General features: G+C 35.0%; 1 protein-coding gene across 2 annotated transcripts in view; it reads right to left on the bottom strand.

The window, feature by feature from the left end:
* LOC145685828 (leukocyte elastase inhibitor-like) overlaps window positions 1-14648 on the bottom strand; it is a 134428-nt gene that overhangs the window by 45135 nt on the left and 74645 nt on the right. For both annotated transcript variants that reach the window (XM_081758418.1, XM_081758416.1), the window contains exon 7: window positions 2922-3063. In XM_081758418.1, coding sequence (XP_081614544.1) covers window positions 2922-3063 — 142 coding nt within the window. The remainder of the gene's footprint in view (window positions 1-2921; window positions 3064-14648) is intronic.

Genomic DNA, 14648 nt, shown 5'->3' with positions numbered 1-14648 from the left:
TATTAATACACTCTTCTTGTAGTACTGCAAAGCACATTCATTTTCATTTGATGCAATTCGTAAAAAGTAGAATAATGTGTCTTTTCACACTCCCAGAGTTGCTAACTTCAGAAAACAAATTTATCAATTCTCCTTTTTAAAATTATTGTTATCTATTTTTGGACTTCATATAAAGTCTTTTTGTACGAGAGGGGTTAATGTCAGGGGTAAAAGTGAGGGGGAACGCGGGAGGACGCCTTCCACCCACTTTCAGAAAATATCTGTCCCGTTCCCCCACTTTCTAAAAAAATACAATGGACAAAGATAGGAACGGGGGGAGGCTGTGACGCTATGCGTCCCCCTTCCTTTTCAAATCCTTTTATGGTGGCCAGTTAAACATTGATTTAAAACGAGAACAAATCATCAAACAAGAACAATGAAAACTTACCTGCAGGCGCCATTTGTCTATCACAGTTGTTGATGTTTGTATCACTTGAAAAAATACGAGCAACATCTGTATTTAACGTTACACAACTGACAAGGAACGTATGCGAACCATGACAGCTAGATATTTATGCAGATTTGTACCTTGACTAATTGTAATCATCGTGGTGATAATCTTTCGGTGCGGAAATGCCATGTTTACCCGCTACATAAACCAAGTAGTGACCGGATGAAACTGTGCCGAGTTAAACCCCCAAAACGCCAGAAAGAGGCAGAAAATGGAAAATATGTGCATGTAACCTGATATCTATGGGAGAGGAACACGTCACCAAGAACACAGCAGTAGTGTCACACAAACAGTGTTGCCATCCCAACGCAAACTTATAGTTTTTCAAATAGAACGTATACCATTTTATGGCATTAAAACAATTGGCATAAAACGTGAAAGAAAATAAGCAAATTGTGAGTTAGTGTTGCTAAATAACGGAGATATGAGGCTCTAAAGTTGAGAAATTATGGGGTCTGTACAGAGAAACGAAGAAATGTACAACAACAACAAGACTGCAGAAAGAATAAATGTATAGTAGAAAGGAAACCACAGCATGCACAGTATTCAGTGACTAACGGGCTTGATCGAGTCATATCGAGTGTGCAGTTGTGGCGAGAAATGTATGTATTTTGCCCTACTATCTATGGCTTTTCTGATGTATGTATTGCTGTATTATGTTGAAATATTTTGCGCGTGTTATTACTGGTAACCTGAATCCAGTGTGTTATGTCTTTATCGTTGTCTTACATGCTAACGTTTCCTATATTCTAGACTGACACTTATCACAAGTCATTAATCTTTGTATTGATTCTCACTTACCTTGTATTGATTGTAGTTGATTCTCACGTAATTTCTTGTCACAGACTTGTTGCCTTTCGTGCCTTTTCTATTCACTTCAGGTGTTACACCATCGTTTCTGTGGTTTGGAAGGCATGTAACATTTTATGCAGTGTTGGCAATCCCAAGATTCGGCATTCGGGTTTATAGCATTCGGGAACAGTTCGAGATAACGATCTCACACAAAGGCCATTGTAATTGCTGCGCTACGAGAAGACTTGCTTTTCACATTTCCGCATTATGTCACACAGGACTTCTTCTTTCTACGTTTACTGTAACATATGCCATTTTTTTAGGTCAATCCTGTATCAAGCCCGTTAGTCACTGGATGCTGTGCAAGTGCATGCTGTGGTTTACTCCCTACTGTACATTTGTTCTATCTGCTGTCTTGTTGTTGTTGTATATTTGTTCGTTTCTCTGCAGGACCCCATAATTTCTCAACTTTACAGCCTCATATCTCCCTTATTTGACAACACTCATGACTCACCTTTTGCTTATTTTCTTTCACGTTTTATGTCAATTATTTTAATGCCATAAAATGGTATACGTTCTATTTGAAAAACTAAAAGTTTGTGTTGGGATTTTAACACTGCTTGTGTCACATTACTGTTGTGTAGTCGGTCACGTGTCTCCTTCTCGTAGGTTTCAGGTTACATGAATATATTTTTCATTTTCTGTGGTTTTCCGGCATTTTTGGGGTATAATTCGGAACAGCTTCACCCGGTTACTGCTTGGTATATGTATTATACGTAGCGGCTAAACAAGGCATTCCCGCACCAAATGACTGTCACCACGATGATTAGCTATCCACAATGAATCAGAGTACCAATTTTCATAAGTATCTAGCTGTCACGGTTCGCATACGTCCTTTGTGTGTTCAGAACTTGGTCATAATGTTTTCGAAAGTTTTCGATGGCACAATAAGTACTCTTTAGGAATGCGCTCGAGACAAGTCGAGACAGGATTTTCCTGACCAAATTCAAGTCAAGACACGGCTCTTCCAATAGAGAAATATATATTTTTCGAGTCGAGACATCACTTTTACAGCACATTTTCGAGACGAGACAGCCACAAATCTTGTCTCGTGCGCATCCCTAGTATTCTTTAATATATTCATGTTTTATTTTCAATAATTTCAATTAAGTTGCTTCCTTTGTGCTGCTCTATCCCAGAGGCGGATCCAGGGACGATCGGGGCCATTGCCCCACCCAGAAGAGGAAACTTTCTTTTTATATATATAAATAAAACCCATCCCAGAGTTTGGAGCTTTTAAAAGTAGCTCTGAGTAGCTGTATTACAACCGACCGCTTCTCCCAGAAGTCCGTCCTGGATCCGCCCCTGCTCTATCCCGTGGATAGCGCATAATCCATAGGGTCTCGTGTTCAATTTCTGGTGTTGAGAACTTTGAAAATTTGAACACATTACCATGCTTGAGATTCCATCTTAAAACTGTAGATCTACGTCTTATACAGCCTCGGTGCTCAAAAAGAACCCTAATCTCCAGTCCAACCAAACTTGTCTTGTTGTAACCCATCTTTAAAGCTTTGTAATTGCTTTCTGAACAATATTTGTACTGCACTATATACTTTTAAGCTTGATCATTCTTACTTACTTGTAACTGCAGCTGCCTTTGTACCTTCTTCAGTGACTTCTATAAGAGCTTTCTGAAAGACTTTGGTTACTACTAGTGGTGGGAAAACTGCAATTCCTGTTAAATCCGACTTGAAATCATCGAACACGTCCTCGATACCAAGCTGAAATAAGAATTTTATTATTGTATTGACATTCCTATTAATACTCTTTTATAACCAGGGCCGGATTAACCTATCTGGAGACCCGGGGCTAGAAAAAAAAAATATGTGGCCTCTACTGACTTCGCATAATACATTTCTGTGAAAGTCCAGTATGAAAGTTAAGGAAATACACGTAGTTCTACATCAACCATGCCATGCATTACGTGATATACGTAATGGAACTTCCCAAATACATAAAAGAAGCACAGTTATCATATTCTATAATATTCTATAATTACATGAGACTGCATGTACTTGATTCGATCTTTTTTATTAAAACTGATTAATGCTAATTTACTGATACGGTGGATGTAACAAACGAAGAAATTTGTTCCACATATTTATTACTTTTTTTCATATTTTATCTTATGATGACGATTGTGTCTTGTATGATTCTTTTCAGACTGCTAGTTGAGATTTTGTTCAGATTGGAGGCCCCCGTCCACTTGAAAACCCGGGTTTACAGGCCCCTAAGCCTTCTCCCCTTAACCCTTTCCGGCCCAAGTGGTTTCAGCGTGAAACCACAGTTTTAACTCTTTTCTCCGTGCAGCCTAGTGGATTTAGAAGGAAACCATCTTTTAGTATAAACTTTGCAAGCCATCTAAGGACAGGTGTTTAAATTACTTCCAGGATTTTCATTCGCGATGAAACTGTATACCCAATTAACTTGAAATTTCGTTGTTTTCTTTCTCTTTATAAATTCATTCTTTGGGAAACAATGGGTTAATCCGGCACTGAATATAACGATGGAAGCCATTACATTGAATTTTCTGTAATATTTACTTTTGCAACGCACAAACACATTCGTAGTACCAAATTGATATAATGAAATTAAATATCTGTTAAATCTGCTTTCTTACTAACATATCTTTAATCTATATACAAGGGACGTTTTTAAAGCAAGGTCCCTTTTATAATAATAATAAAACAACTACTAAACATTTCGAGTATATTATGTTTTTTAGAATATTCTACATAACTCCAGCTACTTTTCAGCATAATTTTTGTTGATGTTGGAATATCTGTTCTGTCAGGAGACAAGTTTTTACAGACCCATGTCTCAAAAATGTTTCGCTTGGGAAGCCAATATTTCCGACACGATTTTGAAAAAGAACAAGGTGAAGCTTCTGGTAAATTCTCTAGTATCGTGGGAATAGGGGTGAATCGTCTTGTCACAATTTTGTTTTATTTCTACTACACCACTGGCGCTAGCGTGACAGTGATCCATTATAAACATTCTCCTTCCGTTTCTCATTAAACTATCTTAAACATTTACGAATTTAGCTATCACTCATGGTATTTGGACTGTACACCTCTCAAATTTGGTGATGAAACTACGTCCCTGCCATATTTCTTACAGTCAGAAATCGAATTCAGATCTTATGTCACCGGTAGCGAGCTGCTCGATCTTCTTGTGCTCTTACTTCACATACCACACGCTGTCGATGTTATTATATTTACACTAGACTCTCGTTAATCCGGACAATTTTTGCAAAGAGGGTTGCTGCATTAGCAAAAGAGCCGGATTATTGAGAGTATCTGCAATTGAATTTAACACATACAATATTATACTTTATTAAATATAAGGTTATACATTATCACAGAAAAAAATAGATAAACGTAATGCTTGAGATTGCACGTAGAATATCAGTCATTATAATCATCCTGAAACACGTCTCGAATGTTTAGTTCAAGCAATGACAATGCTCAGCGGCAGCATGGATTATCACGCAACCGCTTTCCAAGCAACAATAAACTTAAGCCACGATAGTAGGCCTACTGGATGTATTTTTCCGCAGCTACAGGATGAACAATACAGTCGTTGATCGATCGTTGTAACGTTATGCGCCAGATGTGGGACTGGATTACTGAGTGGACGGACTACTGAGGGCCGGACTAGCGAGAGTCTAGTGTATTTACACTCAAAGGTGTTGGGAAACTCTGATCACGTGCAACATTAGGAACACTCGCACCTTACTTAGATAATGCCAAACGGACCTTACTTTAAAAACATCCCTCGAGAATCCTTCGTATGTTTTAGTAACGTACAGTACAGTGTATAAAGGGTGTTGATATTGTCTATTAGGTCGTTTCGGTAGAGTACTTGAACTGTTTGAAATGAATTTTTGAGCAAAGAACCTACTTCAACCTAGGATTTTATCGTTTCACATTGATTAAAATACATATCCCAAGAGGAGGCAGAAACTTAAATAGTTTTCCTTATTTATTGTACCAAAAGAAGTTACTTTCAATACTAAAGTAAGTATACACTACAATAAAGCCTTTTTTGTTGGGTCCAAAGAAATATTAATCAGAGTAGCTTGATTATACAGGGTGGACCACTTACCTGGATACGCCATTGTCATTTTTAACAAATGGACAAAGGACCCTGAAATATTGTACCATGTAAAATCGACAGGGAGACACTCTGTGGCATCACAAGGTTAACAATGTTGCCATCCTGACAAAAAATTTTATTTTCCCAAATCGCACTATATCAAGTTATTACATATTTCAAATGCACATGCTCTACTTCAGTATATGTGCAACACGTGCATTTGCACAGGGCAGCAAGCTTCGAAGAGCGGCAAAATCTATCATAACTAGTATATTATTTAAAAAATGTATTTCTTGTTAGAAACAGACTTCATGATGATGGTAGTTAAATTTACTAAGCTGACCTTTTATTTGAATAATACATTCATAAATCATATTTAGATCACATTAGTTTAAGATCGCATGGGCAGTGCTAAGCCGATAGTCAAACAAATCCCAGCATGAATTGCTTGATTGTTGTCAAATACAAGAACTCAATCCTCGAACAGTAGCAAACACCTGTTCCACTTAGTTAGTTATCACAGTTTTGATATGAAAACTAGTTCTGTCTTTGTCACAAACAAGTTCCTTATCATTAAAAGTGGAAACAAGTTTTATTCTTAAAATTTTTAACAAATGTAGAAGGAAAATCAAGAAATCAAGAGATAGTAGCCTGGAATCGCAAACTGATATATTGTGATTGAAGCTCGATATTAAATTAATTATATATATATATATATATATATATATATATATATATATATATAGATAAATAGATAGATAGATAGATAGATAGATAGATAGATAGATAGATAGATAGATAGATAGATAGATAGATAAAAGATTACTATATTTCCTTTGCAGATGTGTTTGTTTTATCTTTCACTATTATTTAAACAAAAACAGACACAACGAGATTGTATTTGTAGTATTTAGTCTTTTCTGAGTGGGAGTGTTATGGTAGCGTAATATGGTAGCATACTTAAAATCGTGGTTGTTAAGATTGGTTCTTTATGGAGAAAGGATGTGTGGCAAATTAGACCATCGCACGGGGTGCAAATTGCCTAGGGTCGGTCTTGTGCGGATGTAAAACAAAAGTTTACGATACCACACTTGATATGCAATATTGCAAACTAAGGACACTAAAGTATCACAAAAATCGAAAAGGAACCAAAGTTTGGAGGCTTCTACAAAAAGTAAGAATGCAAGTATGACGGACGGGGCAATACATATCCAATGTTTGCTTAAATGCTTTTCAATAGACATGAAGATCATAAAGTTGTTTACAGCAATTTGATATCTCAAATCATTCGGAAGATATGAAAAAAAAAAATGTAAAATTTGAAATATTACTTAAAGCGGCGTACTTGTAAAAACTTTTTAAAGGAATTTTTGATTTAATTTGGTTGTATAAAATTCCAATAACACTTTTAAGTTGGTGTAAATACAACAGGTTTTCGAAAAAAATACATAATTTTAGCAGTGTTTCAAACTATAATAGTTTTTTTTACTATATCTCCAGAACGGTTTCAGATATTAAATTCTGTAAACGGCATTGTAATATTCACATCTATTGAAAACTGTCTATATAATTGGATAAGGTACTTACCCAAGAAGTGTTTCGAAATAAGGACTTTCTAAAAAAAAGTAAAATTTTCAATTCCTTTTAAGTTCGTTCCCATTCATACGAAATCCATCATATCATGATAATAGTATTAGACAATAAAACACTTTTGGTGTGCACTGTCGGGATTGTCTTACTTGCGTTGTCACTGCTGTAGAGGCCACCAAAACTAGAATGTTTGTGATAATATTGCGCCGTTAGTTTGCAACACTGAATAATAACTGTAACATTTTAAGTTTTCGTTTAACATTTAGATTTGAAACGTCTAAAAACCTGATGTAGTGTGGTTTGAAAAAATAAAACTTTATGTTGGATTACTAACACTGTTACACTGAGAAAAATCCGTTCTCCGGACAGCGGTATACTGTACAAATATATAGAATAATCTTGCTTACTACAGAAAATCAGAACGAAGCATACGTTATCCATATGCTACATACGCACCGCCCTTAGATGTTACATCATGCCGTTGCAGGATGTCTGACATCTAACAGTTTTCCGTATATTACATGCATATACTTATGTTACATTTCTCAGCTATATGTTATATACGTCCATTTGTATGTGAGATCCTGACCGCCTACATTGTTTCATACAGAAAGTAGGTATAGATGGAACACTTATACAGAAAGTATTATAAAACATGCGTTTTCAGTTATACGTTAAGTTCAAAAACTACAGGAATTACGCATGTAACCTTCCTTTTCAAGTACGCCACCTACATCTTTTTTCTCAGTGTGGCCTTGTGGTATTGGACGGTGAGCCAGACGATATTTCCCTGCCGATATTTGCATGGTACAAAATTTCAGCGTTTTTTGTGCATTACTTTACAAATTATAAGAGCATATCAAGATAAATGGTCCACCCTGTATAGTATACAATATGTAACTCATCTATACGATCGGTTAAAATATTCACTTTTTGCGAAATTGAAACATGTAACTCTGATAAAGTTATTTACACTGAGTTCCTGTCAAGTAAGGAAGATGAAACTTGGTATATAAACTCTTCATTAAAGAAAAGCGGACCTGTGATCCAATATTCTTTTAGAATTCCTGTTTTAGATATCAGGCAGATGGCGTCCATCACTCTCCACATACTGCATTAATCGAACACGGAAGTTCTGTTCAATACTTTCCAGGGTATTGCAAGCTTGACGAATGTTGTCTGGGGTTATCAGAGCTCCAATAGCGCATGTTCTGCTGATGTACCCACATGCTCAAAAGACTTGCGCGTATACCGTAACTCGTGATTGTTCGCATTTATGCCATTTTCCTTACATTTATGGGTAACATTCTGTTATTAGTAAGAGGAGATAATAGAAAGCAATCCATCTATGGAAATATTTCCAAAAAATATAATAAAATAATAAAAATATAAGCAATAAACAAAATTATGCTCGGTTTTGTGTATAATGACAATCATGCTTTCGAGGGATTTTTGCAGTAGCAGAGCACGATCGCGCAGGGAATTTCAATTTTCAATTGGTTTAGTTGGATCAAGGAACTGAAAGTGGAGTAAAATATTGCATTTATTTGTTTAAACCTAGTGCCTAGATGGTCTGCCACATATAAATGAGCTTCTGTAACCAAGATGTCGTACGGAAATATAGAAACAAACAGGGAAACTCTTGTCTTGAGGTTCGAAATGACACGAACCATGTCTATGAGCATTTATTTGTTAAGAAAAAGACAGCAATCACGAAGTAGTCTTCGTGGTTAGGTGCGTAGAGTGGCGGACTGGTAGTTTTTATACTATTTTGACACCAGATCGAATCCCATCCCATCTTTATTTTACAAAACATTATAGGAAATGTATGATTGTCATGATAATAACAACAGAAACAATATAATAACGTAATGACTTATTGATAGTGTCCTTTAACAAACGTATCTATTCAGGATTATAGTACTATTGGTAACAGCGACTGTTTTCAGTTTACTCCTCCCCTCGCGGGTTTTGCACAGCAGACGAACTTCAACTCATTTGTTTGTGTCAGGAACAGAAAAAATATACGCGACTTGCAATAGGGTAACCAGGTAGGACAGTAATATAATAGTATATTGTACTTTACTGCGTCGGCAGTATCCGTGTTCTTATTCATTTAACGTTAACTCTAAAGTTAATCATTCATTTACATTACAAAGAAAAGTAATGGACAAAAATATCCAGGAATTCAACACAACTCCAAATGTTTTGATGCATGACAAACGGTAATTTATTTTTATGATCGTACAGTGAAACTTCGTGTAGGTATATTTTTTATCGATTTTCAGAGCGTGAGATTATTTTAAGAAATGAGGGAAAATTTAGACCGGCATGAGGGAACTTATTTTGTTAGCATCACTGTCGAATCTTGAAGTAGAACTCTTTTCTACCTTACCAATATTTCAAGAAGCCCTTCTCAGTAGAAGCATTGTATTGCAAAACAGTGGTTTCTTCATTGTTTCCTTTCCTAATCTTTCGAGGTGTGTTATAAAATACAGCAGTTCATCATTTAGGAAAAGAGCGCATGTGATTCAAAATGTTGTGAATAAAAAATAAAACATTAAAATATTACTAATAAGTTATTGTAAGCCAGGATGTTTCAGAGGACATTTTAAAAAAGAAGGACATTTCTCGATTTTCTAGGCGTCTTCGTAACACTAAGTCTGCTGTTTAAAAAACAGTACTGTACTGCGAAAATCAGTACGTCTGGTCACCCTAACCTGCAGCCTTACAGTTACAGCGAGTGAAGTAGAATAGCTTGTTGTCATAAAAAAACAAAGAAAGGAAAAGGTTGATATCAAATTAGTGTTCTTGTGTGTGTGTTCCTATTTAGAGTATTGACTTTAATTTTTCATACCCACAAGTGCAAGAAATGCAATCACAAGTCTGTGTAAGGAATAAAGAAGGCTTTCTTTGAACAAAACTAAATTATGCAGGTCTAGGTGCCTAGAACACGAATGCTTCCAAAAGATAGCATAAGTATGAACCATAATCATACCATTCTTCTAAATTAAACAGTAGCATAAAAAACGATATTAAAATAACATAACAGGCAGGCATAAGCATTTTTCTAGCACGACAACATATAAAACGTAACTCATTAAATTTTTGTTATTACAAATTATTACCTTACGTATCGGTGTAGACCTATTCGTTCACATTCGAGCGACGAAAGAAGAAAATGTGGTGATAGTGATAAAAAGCGAATTCGAGACTTCAATAAATTCAAGTTTCATGAACTACATATAAAAAATGATTTTTCGATGTCTATCTGTTCATCTGTCGGTTCATCACGCTTTTACATGTACTCAAATAGCGGCCATACCGTTCAACGTCTGGACAAAATTGTAGACATGAGGTTTTTATAACATTCTATCGATTTGAATTTTCCTTCGACACCGAAAAATAAGAGTAGCTTACTGAAGGATGGAAATTTAAACTAATTAATTTTTCTCAAAACAGCTCTAACTCTTTTGTATATTTTTATAAATATATATTTTATTAACAACCCTCCACCGTAGTATGAATCATTGCTCTGAAAAAATATATAAGGTGTAATTTACCGTATGGGATGCAGTTTTTCGAACAATTTTCTCAATCACATTTCATAAATCAACGAATCATTAATAACCTAACAATATGACATAACTCGTCACGTAAACATTCAAAAGGGGTAGTTTACTCTTAGAGGGAGCATTTCCCCCGACGATTTTCCCATTAACGCCTCAGGTAATTTCGTTTATATCTCGTAAAAAAATGTTTCATTACCAACCATAACTCATTTGTCCCGAAAACATCGAGGAGTGGTTTTCTCAAGGAGTAATTTTTTTGACAATTTTCTTAGTAATAACTAGATACCGGATGCTAAAGCATTAAAAACGTGGAAAATAGGGAGTAAAATGGGGACTAAATTGTAACTCGAAGTAATGAACATAAATACTGAATACAATTAAAAATAAATTCGTCATAGATAATGTTCCAAGAATATAGAAACATACCTACTTGCTAACTTTTATTGTATATATAAAAACGAATTGACATGTATTCCATATATATTTCATAAATACATTTTATATAGCACTTTATCAGTACACTTAACAGTCCAAAGTTTTACAGCACTTTATGTAATTGTCTCATGTGTGTTTGATCTCTCTTTTCCTGGTTAATGTGAGATGTTACAAAGCTTGTTTTTTACTTTATCCTTCAATTCGAAACCTCGCACAGCACATTTCACAGCATTTCACATATACCCTTTTCTAAATCTATTCACAACTTCAAAACAGTTGTAGTTTTTTGGAAAAACAACCTTACCATTGTGTTTCTCTTCGAACGAGGTTGTTATTTAATATATCACTCGACCATGTTTCCATTTAAAATAAACAAGTTGATTCCAAGATGGTGGTCACCAGGATGACGGAGAACAACCTTAAATACGTCTTAATGTTTTCCCCTTGCACCACCATTGATCTCAACTGACTTAGGATTGACTGCATTTACAGTTTCTCAAATATTTAGCCCGGTCCAGATTTTGTATTTCACTTAACAAAATATTACCTTTCAATTACTTCGGACATTTGGACATTTTCCAATATGGCAAACGAAAAAAGTTGTGGGATTTTAGTATGTCATTTAAGTAATATTTACCAACATCTATGTCAAATTTTAACTTGTTAATAAGTACATCCTAAGTTCAATAAAATTTTTAATCAGTTTGACGGTAGTTTTCGGAATTTTAGAATTTAGAGCTAAACATTTGTAAAAGTATGCGCTTTATGAAAAATTGTTTCTCTTTAAAAATACTGTGTTATCTATGTTCTTCAAAACGACACTAAGTTTATCTCTTTATGTTCAACCATAGCAAATATATTGCTATTTTTATATGGGTATTGTTCATGTGACACATCCGGCTGCCATTTTCCAATATTGCGGTGATGGTCGCCTGGGATTTCAGTGGACTTTTGGTATGTTGTTTAAAACATCATTCCCGACATCAGTACCAATTTTCAGCGTGTTGCTAATTTGTTCCTTTCTTCAATAAAGTTTGAGCTTCATATACTACACTAATAGGGAATATTAGGCACTAAAAAGCAATTATTTAGGCAGGAACGGGCGAAATGGGCAAAATAAAATTGGCTTAAATAGAAACTATAACTCCCGATATAAACTTTAAAAAGTTATTTTTAATCATATCTTTAAGATTAAAGAATAGGCATTTTGCCTAACATCCGGTTTCAAGTATCATCTGAGACGAATTTGTTCTAATTTTAGTAATAAACATTTCAGTAGTAACCAAACAATAAAGTATAATTCGCTTGTCCCGAAAAGAAAAATCCAAGAGAGGTTTACTTTAACGGTGAATTTTCCCCGATGATTTGCTTAAAAATGACTCGAGCTACTTGCTCTAGATTTCATAAATAATTTACAATATGGCATAAATCTTTTATCCTCAAAATTAGATAGAATAGTTTACCTTTGGAGGTAAGTTTTTCCCAACGACCTTCGCAAAAACAACTCACAAGTAAACCTTACGTTTGGGTGAATCGAGTTGCTAACTGAGACACAAATGAGAAAGTAGTACTAAATGTGGTCAGTATTTCTGTGAAGTTGTAGGTGCGAAGCTCCAGGGGTTTAGGAGATACAGCTACCAGAACATCACATTTAAGTACAGAATAGTCTTCATACAGTTGGAAGTAAAAGCTCTGTAAGACCTCTTGTAACGACAAAGGTGAATAACAAATATATGGGTACATATTAGGACTAGGGCGAAGTCATATAGTAAGGGTATACCTGACGGCGGTCATCTTGAAATCCTCCATTTTGAATTAAAATTAAGTTTTTAAAATAGGAATAGGGTCATGTGATACATGATTTAAGGCGCAAATTTAATCAGAAGAACAATGGTGACGTTAATTTTGATTTACGCGCAATTGGTAAAAAGTTACAGGGAAATTAAATATTGTTGCAGCATATGTATTAGTCCTTTACCCCACATTGTAAATTTTGTGTTAATGATAATAATTAAATAAAAAACAAGTGGATAAATATTAGGTCTATGGTAGGAGTTGCCTTGATGACGGCCATGTTCAAATCCGCCATTTTGAATTTGTCAAGTGTAACTCGATTGCCTTTGTCAGGTGTGCTCACTGTGAGCAGAGCATTTGTGCAAGTCATGCACTCTTTTCTGAACTACATATTGATTGTACTAATTGAGGACTTTTCTGGAATAAAGACCCAAGTTCAATTATGACTCAATTCCACTTTGGTCATTTTTCCTTAAATTAGCAACTTGTTTATGCGATAACAAATGCTGATTAACGATAAAGCAAAAATGGTTATACCGTTGGATTTATGGTAAAATTTGCTATTAATAAGGTGTCAATGTTATGCGTTTTGTTAAAAACTTTTGTCTGATTCAAAACGGCGGATTTGAACATGGCCGCCATCAAGGCAACTCTTACCATAGACCTAATATTTATCCACCTGCTTTTTATTTAATTATTATCATTAACACAAAATTTACAAGGTGGGGTAAAGGACTAATACATATGCTGCAACAGTATTTAATTTCCCTGTAACTTTTTACCAATTGCGCGTAAACCAAAATTAACGTCACCATTGTTCTTCTGATTAAATTTGAGCCTTAAATCATGTATCATATGACCCTATTCCTATTTTAAAAACTTAACCTTAATTCAAAATGGCGGATTTCAAGATAGCCGCCCCCAGGTATACCCTTACTATATGACTTCCCCCTAGTCCTAATATGTACCCATATATTTGTTATTCACCTTTTGTCGTTACAAGAGGTCTTACAGTTCTTTTACCTGCAACTGTATGAAGACTATTCTGTACTTCGATGTGATGTTTTAGTAGCTGTATCTCCTAAACACCTGGAGCTTCGCAACTACAACTTCACTGAAATACTGAATACATTTAGTACTACTTTCTCATTTGTGTCTCAGTGAGCAACTCGATTCACCCAAACGTAAGGTTTACTTGTCAGGAGATTTTGTTGTTCGTATTTCAAAAATTATTTTACATAAATAACCTAACGATATGGTATAATTCCATCATCCTGAAAATCTAAAATTGGGAGTAAGAATCTTACTTTTAGGAGTAAGTTTTACCTTGCGATTTTCTCAAGTACGACTCAGGTGATTTTGTTCATATTTCATAAATAAATGTTTTATGAAAACACTAACAGCATAGCATAACTCGTTTGTTCTGAAAAGATCCATAAGTGATAGTTTATTCTTGGGGGGGGGGGTGACTCTTTCGACGACTTTCTCAGAAATTATTCAGATGATTTTCCTCATAGTTCACACACCCAGTATAATTCTATTTAGTTCCTTAGTGTATTTCCTTAATAATTCTAATATATGGCATAAGTGAATTCTAACGGAAATATGACTAATGAGTACTTTACTTTTGACCCTAAAATTTATTCGAACAAAGTTTTCCAAAACCCATAATTTTATTCTCATTTTTCAAATAAATGTTTTAGTAATAGCTGCAGCCTAACACGAGTCAGTTTAAGAAATTCGAGCGAGAAAGGTCAATGTATTTGGTCCGTACCCTTCCTTAGATATATTTTAAATGTTACACCTAATCACACTTT

This window comes from Thermobia domestica, chromosome 5 (assembly GCF_964235325.1).
Source record: "Thermobia domestica chromosome 5, izTheDome1.hap1.1, whole genome shotgun sequence".
NCBI lineage: Eukaryota > Metazoa > Arthropoda > Insecta > Zygentoma > Lepismatidae > Thermobia > Thermobia domestica.
The sequence above is the reverse complement of the archived record's forward strand: the minus strand, read 5'-3'. Positions and strand labels throughout refer to the sequence as shown.